General features: G+C 41.8%; 1 protein-coding gene across 12 annotated transcripts in view; it reads right to left on the bottom strand.

The window, feature by feature from the left end:
- The window catches only part of BCAS3 (BCAS3 microtubule associated cell migration factor), a 354,393-nt gene that overhangs the window by 226,686 nt on the left and 107,213 nt on the right, over positions 1 to 20,494 (bottom strand). For all 12 annotated transcript variants that reach the window (XM_068656220.1, XM_068656216.1, XM_068656222.1 and 9 more), the window contains exon 15: positions 15,305 to 15,569. In XM_068656220.1, coding sequence (XP_068512321.1) covers positions 15,305 to 15,569 — 265 coding nt within the window. The remainder of the gene's footprint in view (positions 1 to 15,304; positions 15,570 to 20,494) is intronic.

Here is a 20,494-nt window from a genome sequence, read left to right as displayed (position 1 = left end):
CATCATCCTAAAGACACTCAATGCTTCCTTTACCCTTCTTTTAATACTATGTAACTGTAAGCTTAGGGTTTTTATTTGTTTTTCTACAAAGTCCATAGACCTCTGCATCTTAAAAAAGCACAATAACAAAAATGATGAAATTACAAAGTGTATTTTGTGTTAAGTATCTGCCCTGAGCATTGGTCAATACATTTTAGGAGAAATAGCAAGGCTTTAATGAATAACAAGCCGATTGAAGTCTCAGAGAGCAGATTTCATTAATAGCAATTTTCCTGGACCAACTTGGAATAAAAAGAAACAGGAAAGGGGAAAAAAAATAAAACACTCGGTTTTAAATTAAGACTGAGATGCAATTAATTTTTTTTAAAGATTAGTTTCATAATGCATTCTTGGTTCTTGTAGAAAAGAGTATGAATAGTTAGCTGCTTTATTGTCTAATTAGTTACTGTTGCATGTAATCAAGGCCTCTCTGGAAGTGTTTCTCTCCCCTATAATCACCAGAAGCAACTGCAGCAACACAGCACACAGAGAGCCCATCCACAGCCGGGGCTCCAAACGCCTGTAATTTTTCTTTTACTTGTTGGGAATATAACGACTAATTATCAACTACTGAAGCGAGTGACTGTGTCGGCACAGTCTTCTCTCTCACCCTAAGGCTCAGTTAATTACCCGGTGCCCTCTGCTCCCCACATCGTGCAGTTTTCCATATGCAAAATTGCCAGTTGATTCAATAGGGTATTTGCACGCAGCAAAGTGAGGCATTTACAGCTGTCCTTCCTACACGAGGATGGGTTTATTTCCACACAAGGCAGTTGAGGATACTCAGAAAACGTCAGGATTAAGTTTAAATTCCTGAATTAAAAAAAAAAAAAACTTAAAAGAGTTTTTAAAAATACAAATTGTAGTAATAACATCCTACACATTTATAGGCTCAAACATGAGAAAATAAAGTAAAAAAAATAAAAATCTATGAAAGCATCCGGAGAGAACTGAAAATGTGTAAAAGATGCTGAATGGGAACAAAATGTAAAATTCTTCAAAGGAATGAACATTCTGAGTTCAAGCAATTCAGGTTTAAATGTGTAGCTTAATCTGATGTTTACAAACTTCAGTAAGAAAATCAATTAAAGCAGAGCTCATAATGCTCAGCACTTAACAGAACAAACATGATAAAAAATAAATTCAGCCATGACAAATGGAAAAACTGCAAATACCTAACTATTAATAACTATTAACTATTGCTTGCCAATCCATGATTTCTGCAGCAACATTTAGCTACCTAATTGCAAATAAATGCAATTAACAGTGATACACATCAAAAATTAAAAGTTGGAATGCAAGGAGAGAAATTATTTCTGATAGCAGTCAGATTTTTTGAAAACCTGACTACAGTGATATTAAGATGGAGCAGAAAGGTTAAAGAAAATCAGGCTTAACAGAAAAAGCAAAAATAATGTGCTTTTATTTTCACTGAAATATTTTTAGCTGTTTTTATGATGGAAATGTTCTGTGCTGTTACATCTTCATTGTATGTTGCCTCAGACCTATCAGATACATCCTTGTCTTCTGAACTGCATAGCCTTGGGGAGCCAGTAAATGCACTCCATGAGTAGGGCTGTTACTTTACTGAACATTCAGCAGAAGCCATGTTGTAGTCTGAACATTGGAACAAAACAGTCTCACACATTATGTTTAATTAGTCCTTTTCAAATCCTGTAATTTTATATTGTACCCATCCCTAAATTCACGAAAGCCACCCTCCATTCCTGCAGCCCTCAGAACTGGGAAACCTCTCTTGCAGTAAATGGGAGTTCTGTGTGTGCAGGACTGCAGGATCAGGCCAGAAGAGCACAAAGAATGCAGTCAAGCATCAACATTATTTCTACAGTTCAAGCAGTTGTTGATTCACTGTCGAAGGACACAGCAAATAAGCTGAAGTCCTTTAGAAATATCAAATATTTTTCAAAGAGCAGAATCCTGTACTCAAATTACCTTGCCACACATGGACAGTATAGCAATTCTTATAAGGAAATACGTTTATTAGTAAAGAATAAAGCCCCAGAATTATAACTTCAATGGAGTAACTCCATTCAGCACTGGCAGTTTAACTGTAAATGCTAACTTGGTTGTGTACTGCAAGTTAAACATGAATCATACCGTATCGACTACGCAAGGAATACTTTCTACTCCAAGTGCTATGGAGAAAATTAAACACCAGCAGCACAGCTTCATGGTAAATGTACCCTCACAAGAACCAGTGAGAACGTTTTCAGCAGAGCATCCGTAGCAACGAGGCACTTTCCCTTGGTAATCGGCCAGACCATGATATCAGCAGCCCTGAGGACACCAAGGCAAGTCCTTTTGGTCAAGTACTTGTCTTTCCAGTAGCTGCCATGAAAGAGGTTTTCAGACAACAGTTCAATAGCTGTGCAAGGAATACATCAAGGCCAGTTCAGCCTAAGGTTTATTTTCCCCATTTACAAGCATTTACCTATACTCCCTCACAGCTTGGGCCACAGCTCAGGATGCCACAAGAAGGAAGCACTTGCATGATTTACACTCAAATATTACAGACTCAAGGCCACAATTCTGATCATAGCTAAACTCAAATCTGAAACTCCTACAGTAAATCCTAATTCAGCCTTTTAGACATCCAGCGCAAAAAAAAAAATAAATATATATGTCTCAATTTAAGCTGTTGGCAAATCTCTTATTAATTTTACTAAGGGATTGGCAGCCAGAGATCAAGCACACAACTTGCAAAGAGCCAAGGATGTTGTGGCTCTGGTATCTGAAAGCAGAGATTTATTTACAAGCGCAGCATTAGGCTGGATAAACTTTGCCTGCTGAGGCACGGAGAATAGAATCAATTAGCTCCGTCCTTGTACCTGTTTGCTGAGAGCACGCAGCGAATACACCATCCCTCCAAAACCTGAGGCGCGCTTTTCCAGATATTTTACTCCACGAATACTCAAAGGGAAAATGGATTAACTTGAAGACAGAAGTGAAGAAAGCAAACAACAATGGGCTTTGTTGTTGCAGGCAGGGCGCAGGCGGCCCTGTGAGCCACGCAGGGCTGTATTCCCCAGCCAGCCATCATTAACGGGCTCACTTCCACCAGCAAGAAAAGGGAGGCCCGAAAGTGCCGGACAAAAGAAATCCCAGCAGACAGCGAAAAAACAAATTAAAAGCACCATTATAAAACACAGATGCTCGAAGGAAAATAAACTTCACAAGATTTACTGGTCTGTGACAAAGCTGGACAGCTGTGGAAAAGACATCAGTGGGAGCTCCCAGGTAAGGCCTTGCCTGGCGCCGGGCCTTGCCGCCATGCCTCGGCCTGGTGCCTCTGCCCTCACGGCCCCGCGTCCGATGTGAAGGGACACCAAGTGTCCCCGGCCACCCCCGAGGTGCCCTCACCACCACAGGATTTGGTTGTTGACAGCTCTGGCTTTTCTTTAGGATTATGGGGGAGTGTTATTAGCCCGACTGTTGTTAAACTGTAATACACTCTGAAGGCATGAGTGTGAGGTTTAAACACATCAAATCACACATTTGTAAGTTTTAGAAATTATTTTTGGACATGAAATTAAAGCTACACTTCAGAGTAAATACTGTAGACTTACTAGTTTGTAATACTTCGGTATTCAATCAACTGAAAGAAATTAATGCAGTAAACTCTTCTGATCAACTAAGAGCCTGGGTGAATTCAGGCCAGGTTTTAAATTGGTCAGCATTTCAACAGAGCACTTTGGGATACTGCTATCAGAGATGGTCTTTTAAGTGAGACGAGGAAAAACATCCCAAGTTTTGCAGCTATTGATGACATAAATACATCAAAAAACAGTAGGGCAGGTACCTATGGCTCCGGCACAGCACAAGCAGCAGTGTGAAGACACTTCACTGATTCCTGAAAGAATTGCGTTGGTGGAGCTGCACTGCCAGCTCTGCCCTGGGCTTCAGTTCATGGTGCCACACTAATGTGACCAAATTACTAATAAGTATTCAAACCTAGCTCTAATACAACTGTACCACAGCCCTGCATGCGGGCAGAAGCCTCAGCCAATTTGATGGAAAGGCTTCATTCATAATTCAGCTTAAAACCCAAACTATACTCCCTAACACATAAGGGATGCAAACAGCAACTTACCACCAAACTGAAATTAAATAAATTTACCCATTAAATTTCCCCTGGCAGTTGCAACTGTATATGGCATTTCTCTTCTTTCCCTTGTTGGGAGACACTCCTGCATGCTGAACTTTCACCTTGTTAGGCAAGGCAAACAGGACTTGGCCCAGACAGAGTTTTCTGGTAGGAAAGTAATGATCACAAGCATTTTAGTTTCTCTATACACTTTACATGAAAAACTAAAGTGGTATTGAGCACCTCTCAGCTGCATAGTAAAATGATTCCGTGTTGATTTTTTTTGTTTCTTTTCTTCCATTACTCCAATACAAAAAGCTCAGTAATGCAATGTCATTAAAATTCAAAACCCACTTGATTAGCTTTTGTATCTTACAGTCTTTAACAGACTACATTTCAAAGCGTACCACGTAGACTAATGACATTAGCACTACATATAAACATCTTTAATTTGGTAAATAAAAATGCAGTAACTTGAGGCCATGCAATCTTGTGCAAACTGAGTTCTAAGAAAACAAGCAGTGCTTGGCCGTTATTTCTGTTTAAGTGTAACACTGAAGATTCCTCAACTAAACATTCACTAATCATATAATGCAAGGGAAAGAAAATCCTTTCTAACTGGCAAACAGAAAATGGCAGGAAAAACAAAAGTGTCGTGTATGTGGTAGTTTATTTTGCTTTGCTTTTGATTCAATACAAGAAGTTTCACGGATGAGAATGGAAAGCTTCCCAGCTACGGTTCCAAGACTTTCACCCTCCTTTCTGACCTTTTCTCAGACATGTTCCAGTATAATCTGTAATCTACTACAGTCGGAAGAGGAAACAGCAGCGCCCTGGTGAGAAACGCTGCCTTGTGACCTGAATAGAGAACCCTGCGGAAGCAATGCTGGCGTGCAGACGTCGTTTGGAAGAGCCTGACAGACAAACCCAACAGTGTCCGGAGAGGCACGCTCAGTGGCAGCACTAATTACTGCCCAAGTGGGTTTCTTTTTTAATGTTTTGTTTCGTTCAGTCGAACGCATTTTGTCTTGCTTAGTAAAGTGTTACACATTCCCCCAGAAAAAGTCAGGAAGCTTTAATTATTTCACTTATCAATCACTTCTGAATTAAAGTTACATTGCAATTTCCTTGAATTGTATCCCACCAAAATTAGCTTCATTTCACACCCATATCGTCAATATTTCAAACACGATTAAACCCATTAAAGAATGAATACTATGTATCAGCTACAGCATGTATGCACACGGGATTTAGCTACTTAGAGCAAATTTTTCTCTCAGCTAAACTGGTGCAAGTCCAAAACCTATCACTAACTTGATTCCATTCAAATTGATGGGAGAAAATAATGCAGCCGTTTGTTTTCATAATGTTGGAAACTGCTCGATATTGAACCTTTCGAAACACAGCTGCACTAAATCTCATGATTATCCTAAGAAAGCAGAACTTTCTTTTCGCATGCAGGCAAGGCATGTGATAGTGACAGGCACACTCCGAAGTCAGAACACTGCTGAGGCATGCAAGCACCAGTCCAAGTGGCTCAGACACAGACGAGGCAGTGTCCTCTGCCCTCTCACCCAAGCTCCTTGAACTTCAGCCCTTCCAACTTCTCATCAGTGCCTTCCTCTCAAAATCTGAAAATTTGCTCAAAACATTCCTTTCCTCTGCCTGAAGTTTCTCTGTTCTTTCACTACCTTCTGTTTCGAAACTTTGTCCTTCAGTTACGAAGTGTCCCACTGATACTCAAAATCTCCTCTCAGCCATGGCAAGGGTTAGGAGAAGGACCTGCCATGACCCCTTTGCTGCCCATTATTGTCAACTGTCCAAAAATGGATTATGAAAGCACAGTTTAACCTTAAGCTCTATCTGAGATTTGAACTGTCATTTACTTCTACCATTAATGATGCATGGCTCGCCATTTTGCCTACCTCCATGTGCATTTCTTCTTTTCCTGCATGGAAAAGACATCGCATGTGGGGACCACAGGAGTCAAAGAGGAGAAGAAGCCACTTGTACCAGGCCAGTGATGGTGTCCCAAGCCCCGCATCACCTCTCCCCAGCAGCTATGAGGACATCCATAATCTTAACTGCCTTGTGTAAAAAATGCCTCCTTGAAAATCTGAAACAAATGCCTGCTTCTTCCCTTGCTACTTCCCCTCCTCGTTTGTACAGATACCGGTTTGTTACGTTAAAGTTGCTCAAAGACCTGCATGGTAAAGGTGCCTCCAAGCATCTCATTAGAAAACAACCCCTCCACCACACATACAAGGCTGGCCTCGTAACCATCTTTCAGGATTTATTTAACTAAAAATATTGTTGGTGCTAAGCTCAAGACCATTTATGGGCAAAATGCTCCCTGAAGTCAAAACAACCAAACTTGATTGCCAGCTGGCAATCGGGCCACTTGGCTCCAGGCTTCGCATAGCCATGAAACAGGCTGCAGCACTAACACTTCAGCTGGCTTGCTCCAGACAGTGGTTACCAGCAAAATGAGCCAAACCGGCCTTCCTGCTCTTAGGCCATCTCCAGAAAACACCGGGCACAGGCAGGGAGGAGTACAGAGGGCTGCCATCCCGGCTGTAAGCCTTGCACCTTCAAGTCTTCACAGATTAATGGCCTGCAAGGCTGATTTCTTCTAACCACTAGGCATACAGCTATGGGGTGTTTTACAAATCCTCCCCAACGTGTGGCCATAACCAACTCTGGAGCAAAAGCCGTGCAGCTATAGCTACCACAGCACTGGACTTGAGTTTGGAAACCTTCCAAGGAAAGGACTCTGTGGGCTCAGACTTCACATGCCACTAACAAGGTTATCATGCAGGCAGGTTCTGGGCACTGTGAAGTCCCACTGGTACTTTGGTTCTTGTATGCAGGAATTTTACTAGCACTGTCTGCTGCTGAAGTGCTCGAGAAAAGCTCAAGAAAACAAGCAGGCACTCCTCCTCCTCGCCACGTCCACCAGTCAGGATTCACATCAACACAGTTCTGAATTCAAAGCCTTCTTTCAGGGGTGACTCTGAGGCACTTCAGCATTGTGAACTTTAGAAACGTTGGGTCTCAGGCTCCTCTTTGAGATGATACAGAATAAAACAATCTTTACAACTGTAGCTTTTTTCCATTGAGACTGCACAGCCAGAAAAACTGGTCAGTTTGTGTTAGAAACTGCAAATGACCAGTCTGGGAGTTTCTGAAGGACACCTCCACATGCAGCTGTGGTGGGTGAAGAGATGGGGAAGTTTAAAAACAACCCTTTGCCCAAATTTAGCTTACTAGCATTTAGTATTTATGATAAACTACATGTTAATACATCTGTGACTATTATCTTTTTTTTTTAGCACCTTTTTACCTTTATTTTATTTTCCCTTGCTCTGGCTGCAACAATTAGCACAAATATTTTAATGTCTGAATTCAACCCAGGTTGAATGCACAGTATTTATCCCAAGTTGTGTGAACAAAAATGTGCCTTGAGAACCACTGCATATGAGAACTTCATAATAATATCCATGGATAATTATAATAAATGGCTTGTCTGAAACACCCATAGAATAGGAACTGAAGCAAACCATAGCAATCTCTCTCGCTCTTCCACCCACCACACACCCTCGGCAGCTCTGCTCTTTTACCCATGACCGTTAAGGATGTTTTCTGGCTCTGTGACAGCATCGTGACTCAGGTCATGAGAAGTGTCAAAGATGCATTTCCTTGAGATGGGAAAAAGCAACTGATTTTAACAGCCCACAAAGACTAAGCAAAAAGAATAAGCCAAATCAGCATATTTAAGGGTAAAGATAAACCTTTTAAAAGATACAAGTATATTTTATTTCCAATCTTAATGCTTACGTTTCTTTCCATAAAGTGTTTACATTTTTCAGACTACCAAAAATGCACAGTTGATTTAAATGCCTTACTTAAGAATAATAAACTCAAAGACAACAAGAGCAGCACCCATTTACTGCATAATCAATCACCGATCATATACACAGGGAACCTGATCCGGACTGCAGGCACAAGGGATCTGTCCTGGATTCCCTTCCAGCAGCACCAGTGGCTGTGTCCCTGGAGAACCCACTGCCAGGGAAAGCAGGAGGTGTCTGGGCTCAAACTCAGCACGACCATCAGATAAAATGATTGTTCCCACCAGCTCCTCTCCCATTCTTTTCCCTCACTGGTTACTAACGCAGAGCTTCACGTGGTTTCACCTTCCTTCATTCCAAACTTCACTGGTCATGTAACACTTTCAATGCTTAAACCTCCTTTAGCTGATTATGGCCTCAACAACCTCTAGATTCTACTTCCTCACCTTCTGATCAACCAAATGACAGGTTTGTGTCAGGTGGGTGAAGCTGCTTTTTGTCATTTCACTGATTGCAGCTCCCTCAAGCCCCTGATATTCCTTGACCCACCGAGTTTCTGGCCCATGCTGTCTCCACTGTACCGGACCTCTCTTCTCCTGGCCCATTCCCAGCCCTTGCCACTTTGCTACTTCAGACACAAACACCACTCACAGAAACACAGAAAGGCTTGGGCTGGGAGGGACCTTAAAGCCCACCCAGTTCTGACCCCCTGCCATGGCAGGGATGTCACCCACCAGCCCAGGCTGCCCAAGGCCCCATCAAACCCAGCCCTGAGCACCTCCAGGGATGGGGCACCCACAGCTTCTCTGTGCAGTGTGTGCCAGGGCCTCACTGCCCTCTGAGTGAAGAATTTCCTCCTAACATGTAACCTAAATTCCCTATTTTAGTTTAAAACCTCTTGTCCGATCATTATCTGCCCGAGTAAAAAATCTCTCCAGCGACCATTCCATAAACCTTTCCTGCACCAGTCCTTTAGTGACCAGCTCTTTTCAGCTGGCTTGTTAGTTCAATCTTACTGCCTGCTTTTATGCTGATCACATTCATTCCTCCTCTAGAACACAGTTCAGCTCTGCAGGCGCCCAGCTGTATACAAGTGTACCCAGTCCTCTGTCACACAAAGCACAGAGAGAAGCCACAATGCAGGGGAGCACACTCCTGCTGGTGCATCACTACCACTGCTACTTACCAATTGCCAATTGGCAAGAACTGCAGAACCCCACCCAAAGAGATGCGTGAACTGCAGGACGTCTTCATTACGCACGATGCATGAGAAGGAAACTCGCTGGCTTGCCTTTTATACACCTGGTTAACTGGTGACGTTTGCAGACAGAAAAATATCGCTTTACTGTAAACCAGGAGGAAATAATTGGTGGAGCAATTGATAAATAATAGAATCCAAAAATGTAATTTTATCAAATCATTTACAGAGGAACTCTTAAAAATCTGGTTACCATCTCCTTGAACTCCCTTACTACAGCCTCCGACAACACTTGACCCTCCAGAAATTGTCTTCAGCTTGATGTTCCCAATACTGAAATCATCCATCTTGACAGGAAAACTTCAGTGGGACACTCACATCTGTGGTAATCCAACTCCTCTCTCCTTTCCACCTCCCTTTCACCTCTCGATCCATCTTTGACATCGCGGTCTCCTGTGTACTACCTATTACTTCCCCTCTGCTTGTCTACCCACAATCTTTCTGAAACAGTTTGCTTTGACCACTGCTTTGGCATTTGCTGCGCTAAATCACTCAGTCATATATTTTTACACTTCATATCTCAAGAACTGCAATTCCCTTCTGATGTCAGTCTCTTTCAATTTTCAATTTATCTGCAGTACTTGCAACTTCTTTTTCTAACGTAAAGCAAACATACATTTGCCCCAGTCTCAGATCAACGCTGTTTAAAAAAGCCCACTTCTGAAACACTTTACGCACAGCCGCGAACTTCCCTTGCGACAGAATTTATCAGTCTACTTCCCTACTTCTTTGAAGGGAAGGGATCTTTTCCTTCCACTTCAGAAACTATCCAAAATATACCACCCACTTGTTTCACTTCACTGATTCTCCATCCATTACCAAAAAAAAAAAAAAAGAAAAGAAAAAAAAAAAAAAGCAGCTAAAGCCACAGCTCATTTCCAAGCAGCGGGCTTGGGGCCAGCAGCTCCCACCTCTGCCCAGCTCTGGGGCTGTGGCGAGCGCGGGGCTCTGGAGGCTCCTGCCTGCACCCCCGGAGCCAGGAGGGGAAGCAGCGAGAGGTGGAAGCCGTGACCATCCCCGGGACATCTCCAAGCGTCCCGAGCCCACCCGGGGACCCCTTCAAGCACTCTCGGGGCGCTGCGACCCCTCCCGAGGCGCTGAGGAGCGCGGAGGCTGCCCGCGGCCACCCGGCCCCGGCCCCGGCCCCGCAGCGCCGGGCTCGCGTCGCCCCCTGGCGGGCAGCGGCCGCCGCCGGGCCCCGAGCGGCCCCGAGCCGGGGAAGCCGCCCGGGCCCCGGCGCTGAGGCACCGCGGGGCGGCGGCGGGCCCGGGGGAGGCGAGGCCCGGCCCGGCCCCGGGCACCGAGCGGGAAAGGCCTCGGGGCCGCAGGTGGAGGCCGGGCCCGCCGAGGAGGCGCTGCCCGCGTTGTTTGGAGCGGCCTCAGAGCCTGCCCCGCGAGTTATCAGCCCCGTTCGTTTGCTTTGAAACTATTTTCGTCCGCCTCGCTCTAAATAGGTGGTTTCTTAAGTGAGTGTTACTTAAAGGAAACCAATCTGTTTTTCAGGAAGGGCTGGTGATGTCAGTGCTTTCAACTCCGCTTTCCCATAAGAATTCTCCTAGTAAAAGGAGTTTCGCTCTGGGAAATAGTGAAAAGTACCACGAAAATATTTAAAGCATCGCGGAGTGCATGTTTATCGAACTTCCAGATTTATGCTTGGATTTTAATCGCATTGAGATCGCCAGGAGGGAAAAGGGAGAGGAGAACTTTCCTTATTTTTAAAATCAAAAAAGATTTTCCACTGGAAAGTGCGCTACACTAAAATATTTCTAAAGAGCTAAATCCAAGTCTGAGTGCAGTGTATACAGAGCAGCGTGCTTTTTCGTAATTCTGAATTTATGCACTGCATTTCAGCATAGGTATTAAATTTGAAACAGAACAACTGTGTATTAGGAATGGTCTTTCGGCAAAACTGTCCCGTCTAAATAAATACTTCAATCCCCAACTAAGTGACAAGACAAATTCAGAGGGTACTGGATTATTATTGAATGTTTTAGTAGGCCGAGACGTGCAGCAAAAGGTTCAACGTGTGCACAACTTACTAGTTTGTTCTGATTATGGAGAACCCTGCAATCAACAGCAGGAACCTCTGGGTAGAGCTAGACAGACTTCAACTTACTGCTGGTGCAAGGCATAATGTCAATAGCATACCTGTAATTTTTCATTTGCAGAATGAAAATACTAAGACTTTTATAGAGCTTTCAGTTTTCCAGCTAAAGCATTGCATTTTTATGCCTAAATGCTTGTTGCTATTCACATATAGATATACTGGAGATATAACAGGGGATAAATCTGTGGGCATGGTCCTGCTCTAACCAATTATCATTTACTGCACACCGTGTACATGTGAGGTGGCTGAGTACCACCACCCTCATTTCATACAAGTTAAAAGGTCACATAAGGCCATATTCTACTCTTACGTCCAGCCTCACAACCAACTGATGTTGTAAATCCCAACCTAATAACTCAGGTATTACTGACAATGCACTCTGGCAACTCAATATAATGACAAAAATATAATTTCACTGGATTAACAGGCAGAAGAACCCACACAAAATACGTGCTCGTTATAAAAGGTGCAAGGAAATACCTCTTTGTCATCCCCTATTTAAGAGTTTGCTTCATTCTGCTAAAAAAGAACAAAGCCAAACTATGATTCACTTGGAAATGAAATCATCTCCACCCCCAATAAAGGCTTACATTGTGTGGGTAAACAGTTTGTAGGGGACTGGGAACAAAATGTAAATAGATTGCTTTGCTACTATATACATAGCAAATAGTTTCATTTTGAAGCTAGGAGTTAAAAAAAACAAGTGAGAAAAATATTACAAAGTCTGAACTCTGAAAATATTTACAAGAACAAAAGCTAATCACAAGTTAACATCAATGGAGTATAATTGCTAATCAAAAACGGAAGATAACAAGCCAGTATTTTGCTCATGAAGTCCCTTTTTTTTTGGCCAAAGGTTGTAGCAAGGCTGTTGTAATGGAAACAAAATAACAGCAGGAGGATTAACAGCAGTTTCTGTAGCTTAAGGCTTATTGAACACTTTTGTAGATTGCGAAGGATCTAAGGAAAACCATGATTTCAAGACTCCACACTAAAAAATCCTCCAGAAATAAAACAAGTTTATCACAGCCTCCTGACTCCGTCAGTAATCAGAAGTTTGTGCCCGAGTACTGGTGCTCTCCGGGACACGCTCGCGGGGTCTGTGCTAGTATTTCCATTGCAAACAGGTGGGGGATGACTAAGTAACAGTCTTTCTTGAAGGAAACTACAAACTTTAAATAATTCCATACATGGGGAACACAGAGTTTATTATTCTTCTGTTACAAAATAGAAAGCTGATAGACAAAATCAGCTGAATTAAAATTTACCAAGGGTCACATAGCAAGTTAAAAGTAAAGCTAAGAATTAAACCCAAAGCTGCTCTTTACTGTTCTGCGGACTCATCTGCTCTCCTGTCACCAGACTGCCCTAACTCCTCCAAAAAATAATTATTTCACATTATAATATGATAAGGACCTGTTACAATCTGTGTAAACCCATCTTAGTTCACAAATTAAAATAATTACCAGAGTCTCTGGCTAATCCAGCTGCCACACACACACATACACGAAATCCCTCCACTGAAAGCCACAGTGAAACTCGGTTGTTTTTTTTTCCAAGTGGATGATAAATGGGTTTTTATAAAAGGCATATAATATGGTTCAATATCCTGCCTGCCATCAGTTAGGTAAACTAAAAGATTATTGAAATGATTTTACCAAATGGATTATTTTAATTCAAACATTTTTTTTCTTTCTGTTTTTTTTTTTTTTTTTAAGACAACTGTTTCGCTTTGAGTCTAAAAACTCTTATTTTCATGTAAAGCACCATGGTGCTCTGGATTATCTCATTTAAACAACAACATGTGTATAAAATCCTACAGTTATTGCGTACTCTTATGCCAAGCCTGGTAGATGGATAGGAGCTGCTGGTGTTAAAAGAAACCCACCTGATATGCAAGAAAGATACCAAGTTCTCTCTGTTTTATTTGTCCTCCATGTATCAACAAGATCTGTCATCTCCATAACAGCGTGTGTGTGTGTGTGTGTGTGTGTAAGTGTAGGTATAAAGATATGTATATGTACATGCACTTTTTTCACATCAACATTTTTCACACAATTCCCATCACTTTCATATGTAAAATTTTCATATGAAGGCTTGCAAGTTACCACCAAGCAGCCTCAGCACATACCCAACTTCTACTCTTTACAAAAGCAATGAGCACAAGCTGCACGAAGTTACCTGCCTGCCTTAATTCTCAGTTCCATGAGTGGCCTTCAAATGCAGCAAATTCTTTAAATAGAGCAGTGATGTCTGCAGAGGGATCTTAACAAAACTCTGATTTTTCAAGTCTTAAAGCTCTTGAGACACATTCATGCATCCTGCTCCCTTTCCCTCAGTAACACCCTGGCCCATGCATGTCTTTCTTCCACCTAGAAAACCTGCCCATCACTGAGGGTTCTAGAGCAAATGAAACTGATGTTTCTTCTCTAAAAAAATGTGAAAACTATTCAAAACTTCAAATGTATCTAACAGTACTGTAAAGGCTGCAATTTACTGCAATTTCCCCTGACAGGAAACAGAATTGGTTGTATGAAAGCTACACAACTTGATAGTTCCTTCCCTCCTCTATGTGATGTCAATAGTTAGAAGGGATTGGATGTGCTGTAGTAAACATTTATTGCAATCCCAACTCTGTTCCAAGCATGACGTGCTGAGCTGCTCTACAATGATGAGAGAGAAGGAAACTACAATGGTAGATACACAAGTATCTCCTACAAGGAAACTAGAGAGAACAGTTTGGGTGCCTTCCAGTGGCTCCAAGCAGAAGAGCGTGGCTCCAGAACAGCTATGCAGAAAACCTGGTTTAGAAACATCCACAGGAGAAAACACAGAGGCTTCTTGAGAGACAACTCTGGTCCCCTTAATAATCAACAAGCCATAAAAATGTTCCTTTCATTCAGAAATCTCACAAAGGTTATCTCTAGCAGTAAAGATGTTGACTATGACAGCACACAATTGGGGCTTCACAAGCACTTCTAATCCTACTCATAATTAGGGAAGAGGAACTGTTCCTTGTGATTTTTAATACTTTTAGACTGGAGAAATGTGGCTAGCCATCCCAAACTGGTGTTTAAACTTTCACTTTGATGGAAGCTGTGACTTACTCTCAGAAAGGAGAGGTAAGGATGCAGCAAATTCTGAATCCAAACAAGCCTTCCAGTTAAGGCTTCATCAAAGAGAAGGGCAAAAACAAGCATGCACACCACAGGAGTAGGATTTAAGGTTTTTAAGCTTCCTAAGATTTTTTCCCTATGTACATTACTTTGTCACACTGTCCCCTTCCCCCCCCCAAAAAAAAGGGAAAAAAAAGATAAAAGGAAAAAACAAACAACAACAAAAAGGTGGTCAAAAACCTATGTCCTCAACCTCATATTGCCCAGTTTTCACATTTCTCCTTGATGAGTATTTATTGTGGATATCCAGATGTGCTTCATGATCATCCACGTGGATGAGCAGTAAGAATCCTGAAGACCTCCAAACTTTCAGTTTAGAGTAGAAATTATTAACACATCTGTGGTAGAACAGTTTACTTAAGTAGGCTGCAAAACTAGAGCTATCTTTCTTAAGTATTTATGCCTTGGCTCATTCCTGTAACATCTGCACACCCCACGTATTTTTGCGTAACAGTTGCAGCACCTCACTTTATGAAACTCAGTTTTTAGTGGCAAAATCTACACGAGTAAACAATGAACTAAATCAATTACTGCAATATGCAGCAAATTCAAAGCTTCTGTTTTTCAGGTTGTTACCAAATACTACTTTACTGAGAAGCTGGAAGACGAGGTTTTTAGGTCAACATCTCCAATGGTGTTTAGGAACCGAACCCTTGCGTGTCAGGCAGGGGGAACTGAAGTGTTTTGGAGGACACGGGCATTAGCAAAGCAGAGGGAAGGTTCTCCTTACAGTGCAGGGGGGAGATGAAAAAGAAAAAGGGGGTTTACCATGGAGTGGTGAGCCAGAAGGACTGCTTGACAGGCCTGGAACAGGGCTACAGCGTCCTCCTTGTTTAGATGTCAGCTCTTGCTCGATCTCTTCCAGCCCCGCGCTCTTCTGGAATCGGCTCATGCGGTTCACCACGCGGGGTGACATGTGTGTTCGGACGCAGGGCTGGCCGCCGTACGGATTGATGGGGAAGACATGGGAAGTGCCCCGCAGCGTGCTGACCACAACCCAGCGACAGTCATGGCTGAAGGAGATATCTTGTACCTAGAAAATTGAGACGTGAAATGGAAATGTAGTCATCCATGCACACGCACCTCTGAAAGGAAATGGACTAGCATGTTTTAAACAGAAGACAAATCTTAATTGGAAATGTTAATAAAAAGACTAAGTGTCGGCAGTAACTTTTTTCTCATAAATACCAACTGAACCTTGCTGCAGTGCAGTACCCAGTTCCAGCCCTTATGCACTTTTCAAAATATTCTGAGATTTTTTCTTTTAAACAGGCCTGAACTTATCAAAACATCCCAGGATGCAAAGCACTACATAAAGCCACAATGGCTTGATGTAATTTTCAAATAGAATTTAGTTCTAAAAAGAGTTGGGAAATCATTTCAATTACATGTTTTGTTATTTGCTTGCTTATTTTGATTTTTAGAAACTGCCCACAAGGGGGAAAAGGGAGGGATGAGAACAAGAGAGACATCTCATCCCTGGGCCTGATTTTGACAAATACTGGCACCCAACACTGTACTTAAAGTTAACAGAAAAACCATGTCCTACATATCATGTAACTTAACCAACCCCAAATCAATGGCCAGGATTTTCAAAAGCTGTCTCTGATGGTCTCTGATCCTGCTACTCAGTTTGTCCCTCAGTGGCACTACCATCCATCCAGGTGTCCCATAACTAAGACTTCTGGTTTTCTGGGTTTAAAATGTTGTCAGGAATAAACTTAATGACTTTGGCTATTTTTCTCTATAAAATCACTCAATTTTACAGGTAACAAACTTCATTGACCAGCTATTAAAGTCCCAGGAAAGAGCCTAGTTAGGTTTCTTCTTCTACATATGAGTTCTTATCTATCACTTGAGAAATACAACCCTTACTTGTAGCTTAAAATGGTTGGTTTTGAAGCAAATATAGAAATACAGGTAAAGTATTTTCTATTGTAGTTACTCCTTGCGTGGATCTCAGGTAGGAACCCCAGAAGGACTTCATTCTCTTTTAAGTGTGCTTTACATAACACTTTGATGGAAAGCAAATTCTTGCTCCTTGAGGAATGCTTTACAAGCGAGATTAAACTTTGTTTCCAGCCCCATACTGGCAGACAACTCAAGAAAACAAGTAGTCTAGGGTAAAATGATTTATCATAGAAAAAAATCCTAAACCAATTCTTCCAAAAATGTTTTTAAAGGTAAAAGCTGACTAAAAAGAACTACATAGAGAAGTGGGATTTAACACGGCAAACAAACATAGATGAAGGATTAGTTTTCATTATATTATTAAACAGCATAAACTAAATAAAATTCTTTAAGATTTCACTGAAGCCAGTTTTACAATACACTAGGTACTCAAATTGGAGTAAACACAGATAAAATCTTGACAAATATTCCAGAAATGCATTCCAGCTATTCCAGACAAAAGCAGCAAGTATTCATCAAAGTGCAAGTTTCCAACTGAGCCCTGAAGCCTTTGAGATAAAAAAAGGATTTAAGTCTTGTGACTTGTGACAAGATATTTGGCTGACAGACTGTCACTGCACAAAATGCTTCATCAACGTTACATAGATAAACTAAAAAACAGCGCTACACACCTGCTCTTTTCAATTACGGTGACATATCCAAACGATCTGCTAGCGATATGGCTAAACAATCTCCCTGAAATCTGACAGGTTTGGCACTTTCAGTGATTCTGCTCTTACTGACATAAAGTCACAGCACTTAGAGCTCGTCGTTTGCCTACAAAGTGTTTCACCTTAATAGATTGCTCAAAAAGGATTAGAGACCCCACGGGGATTAGTGAGAGCCAAAAAAAGAAACCCCAAAGCTGTGGAGTCTGAGAAAAACTATGGCACCAGGAGGGTTTAAATACCTGCAGTTTAAAGGGGCGATTTCTACCAGTCCAAATCAAACCTCCCAACCGTATACAAATTGCCATTCTCCATTATAATAGAAAAATCATTAATACGATAAAATCATTAAGCCTACTGGAATGTATTTCCAATCCTAATTAAGGCCCTATTTTTAATCTCTGGTAATATGAAGAGTGGCCACATCTGTCTTTACATGCTGCCGCCTTTGCACACATCCCTGTCTTCCAAATATTTGGTATTCAATTTAGATTGAGTTTTCCGTTTCCCTCCTGATCTCCCCAACTGTCTGTCCCAGCCTCAAGGAAGAAGCTTTTCTCTTCCTTTCTCCCTCTGCTGACTTGCTGCGTGCCTCCAACACAAGCTGTTTCTATCTTGCTTAGTAAACTTTGTATAGTTTCCTGCTCCTTGCCAAAGAGTCTCCTGCCCTGAAACCCCGGCGGTCTGAGGGGACTTTGCCCATCTCCCTGCAAACTGACATCTCGGAGCCGCTTTCCCAGGGCAGACACACACAGAGGCCCCCCAGTACTTCAATGTCACCGCCCAACTCTTTAAATCACTGCTGTCACTCACGTCTACCCCATGCCCTCTCATGTTTTTGGGAGAGCATTTTAGAGGATGGTTCCATGAGATGCTGGAGAAAAAATTGTATCTCACTGTACTACATAATAGAAATGTCTGTTTCCGTTTTAATACTCATTTTTTAGTATGCATCCTTAGGATTATGTTTAAAAAAACACAGCACAAACCCATCTGTGCAGCACAAAAGAGTCCTTAACTCCTCTTTAGCAGAACTGGAAGAAAGCAGGGGAGCAGGCTGCGAGGAGAATGCTTGCTACAGCATTCTCAGAAATCACTTGAAAAATCAGCTGTGTGTGTCCATGAAAAGAAAATATAAATTATCACATCAGACTTGCTATTATCCACCACACTGTTACTGTACATTGCGCAGAGTTCTTGACTGCTTCTAGTATAAACAAACTGCACAGTGGCCCATTAGTGGTTTTCAAGTTTATGCTAAGCGTTGCAATTTATTGCTGTCCTTTAGGTTAATGTACTATTATTTCATGTATTTATAATATATTTCTGGATTTGTTGTTAATTATGATGTAATGTTTAGATACCAAAGATCAATCAAGACCCCACAGTGTTTACAGATATATGTTAATAAAGTACAAAGTACACTAGATCTCTCATGATGTAAAGTTTACTCTTTAGCTCAAGGTCAACCTCAGATTTAATACTCATGTCTGTATTTCAAAATTTAATCTGTCTGTGCCAATAAAAGGAAATACAGATCTGTGATTTTGCTTAACTCAGGAACATTTAAGATACTTTAAATTGCAATATCAAATAGTTTTGAGGGGAATAGCAGCGCTTTCTCTTAGCTTTATAACTACTTCCTCCTAGGTTGTGAGCTGTTTGTTTACTTAATGTTTGATCTACATTACTTGGCTACCCAAAAGGTTTGGTGAAATCCCTGGTACCTCAAGGTCTGCATTAGGAATACCAAAGCCTTTACTGGCCCAAAAGAACACGCTTCAGACAACTCCAGAGTGTTGTAAGAGAGCGTGTCCTCAGTGCTCCTCTGGCCAAAGCAGGTATTCTGCAACTCCTGCTGTACTCAAATGTTGTCCTTCTTTTATGGAGTATTCAGCCTGCTCCATGAATTCCAAATAGTGCAGATGTGAAATAAGAATCCCCAGTCACACTGCTTGGGTCGTCCTCTTGGAAATGCTTCCTTGCAACTCCATGAGCCTACCTCCCTGTGCTTGGAAAATCCTTCAGAAAACCCCATGAAAACCTAGCTTTTGTGTTCAGAGTTGGAACTAAGACAGTGGGGTAATGTAGCGTATGGACTCCTACAGGGGTATGTCGTGGATCTACCGCTCGAACTGAAGAGCAGCTTCCAGGACTGTACAGACCAAAACATTATTTCTGATATTATGAGAATCTGGAGGAAATTAGCTGAGCCTACAGCTTCAAAGACGATATACATTTACTTTTTATACACAGGAAATCTATTTAAGTTTTTGCTATCATTCTTTATTCTCACAGCTTCTCCAAATTTGAATATGAAGTTAATTAGAATATAATCATAACATTTAAAAAAAATAGTTCAAGCCATTAACTGGGACAAAACAAAACAGAAGCAAGGGCAGCACACAGAAAACTTATTTTAAAAGCAGTTGATTGAAATGGGGTAGTCAGAGGTATGGCTGATTACACAAGGAATCACACGGGACAGGCAGTGACCTTGTTTACCACGACTCCTGGGAATGAGTGGCAGCCCATACCCAGCCTCTCGATTTCATCGCTTCTGAAAGTTAATATTGTACTAACCTGCTGCACAACACTTACATTTATGCTATCACTTGTTTTCTTACAGCGGAGAAGGAGCTGTACTGGGCTATCACGGTACCTATAGGGCAGAGGCGAGTGATGGGAAGGAAGGGGCTGCAAAGCCCCACACTGACGTGCTGCTGCTCGTGTCCTCCCAAGGCACATCCCCTCCTGATGTGTGCAGAAGGCAGCAGACAGCACAGCTCACAGCACTGCACCGTGAATATTCACGGTCATTACAAGGAACAATGATTAAAATGCATTTTGATCTTCCTAGTGCTCTTCTTCTCCTGCTGCCCCTTTTTCAGGTGTGGTAAATTCCACCAGTAACTGTGTATATTCCTGGGCATTTTACTGCATTAAATCGTACCTCAACATTGAAGTGAAACAACAATAAAGCATGAGCAGCACTACTGCAATAGGATTGTAATCCTGTTTCATGCACCCTATGCACTGTCACAGAGAAAACATGCCATTATTTGAAGGACATGACCTAAGTATTTAATTATGCTGTGCAGGAAGATGGCAGAAAGAACAATTAAAAAAAAAAAAGTGCTGAACAACATGAAAGCAGCAGTGCTGAGGAGGTAAGGGTCAAAATAAATTAGAGAACTGCTCTGTATTTAACTTTTGTTTGGTTGAGAAAATTAAGGAAATGACATGACAACAAACATAAATGAAAAAATAATAAAATCATGAACTACACAATATGATTTATCAGACCCACATGGACCTAACTCTGCCCTCCCTAAGTAGT

Source organism: Anas acuta, chromosome 19 (genome assembly GCF_963932015.1).
Source record: "Anas acuta chromosome 19, bAnaAcu1.1, whole genome shotgun sequence".
NCBI lineage: Eukaryota > Metazoa > Chordata > Aves > Anseriformes > Anatidae > Anas > Anas acuta.
The sequence above is the reverse complement of the archived record's forward strand: the minus strand, read 5'-3'. Positions and strand labels throughout refer to the sequence as shown.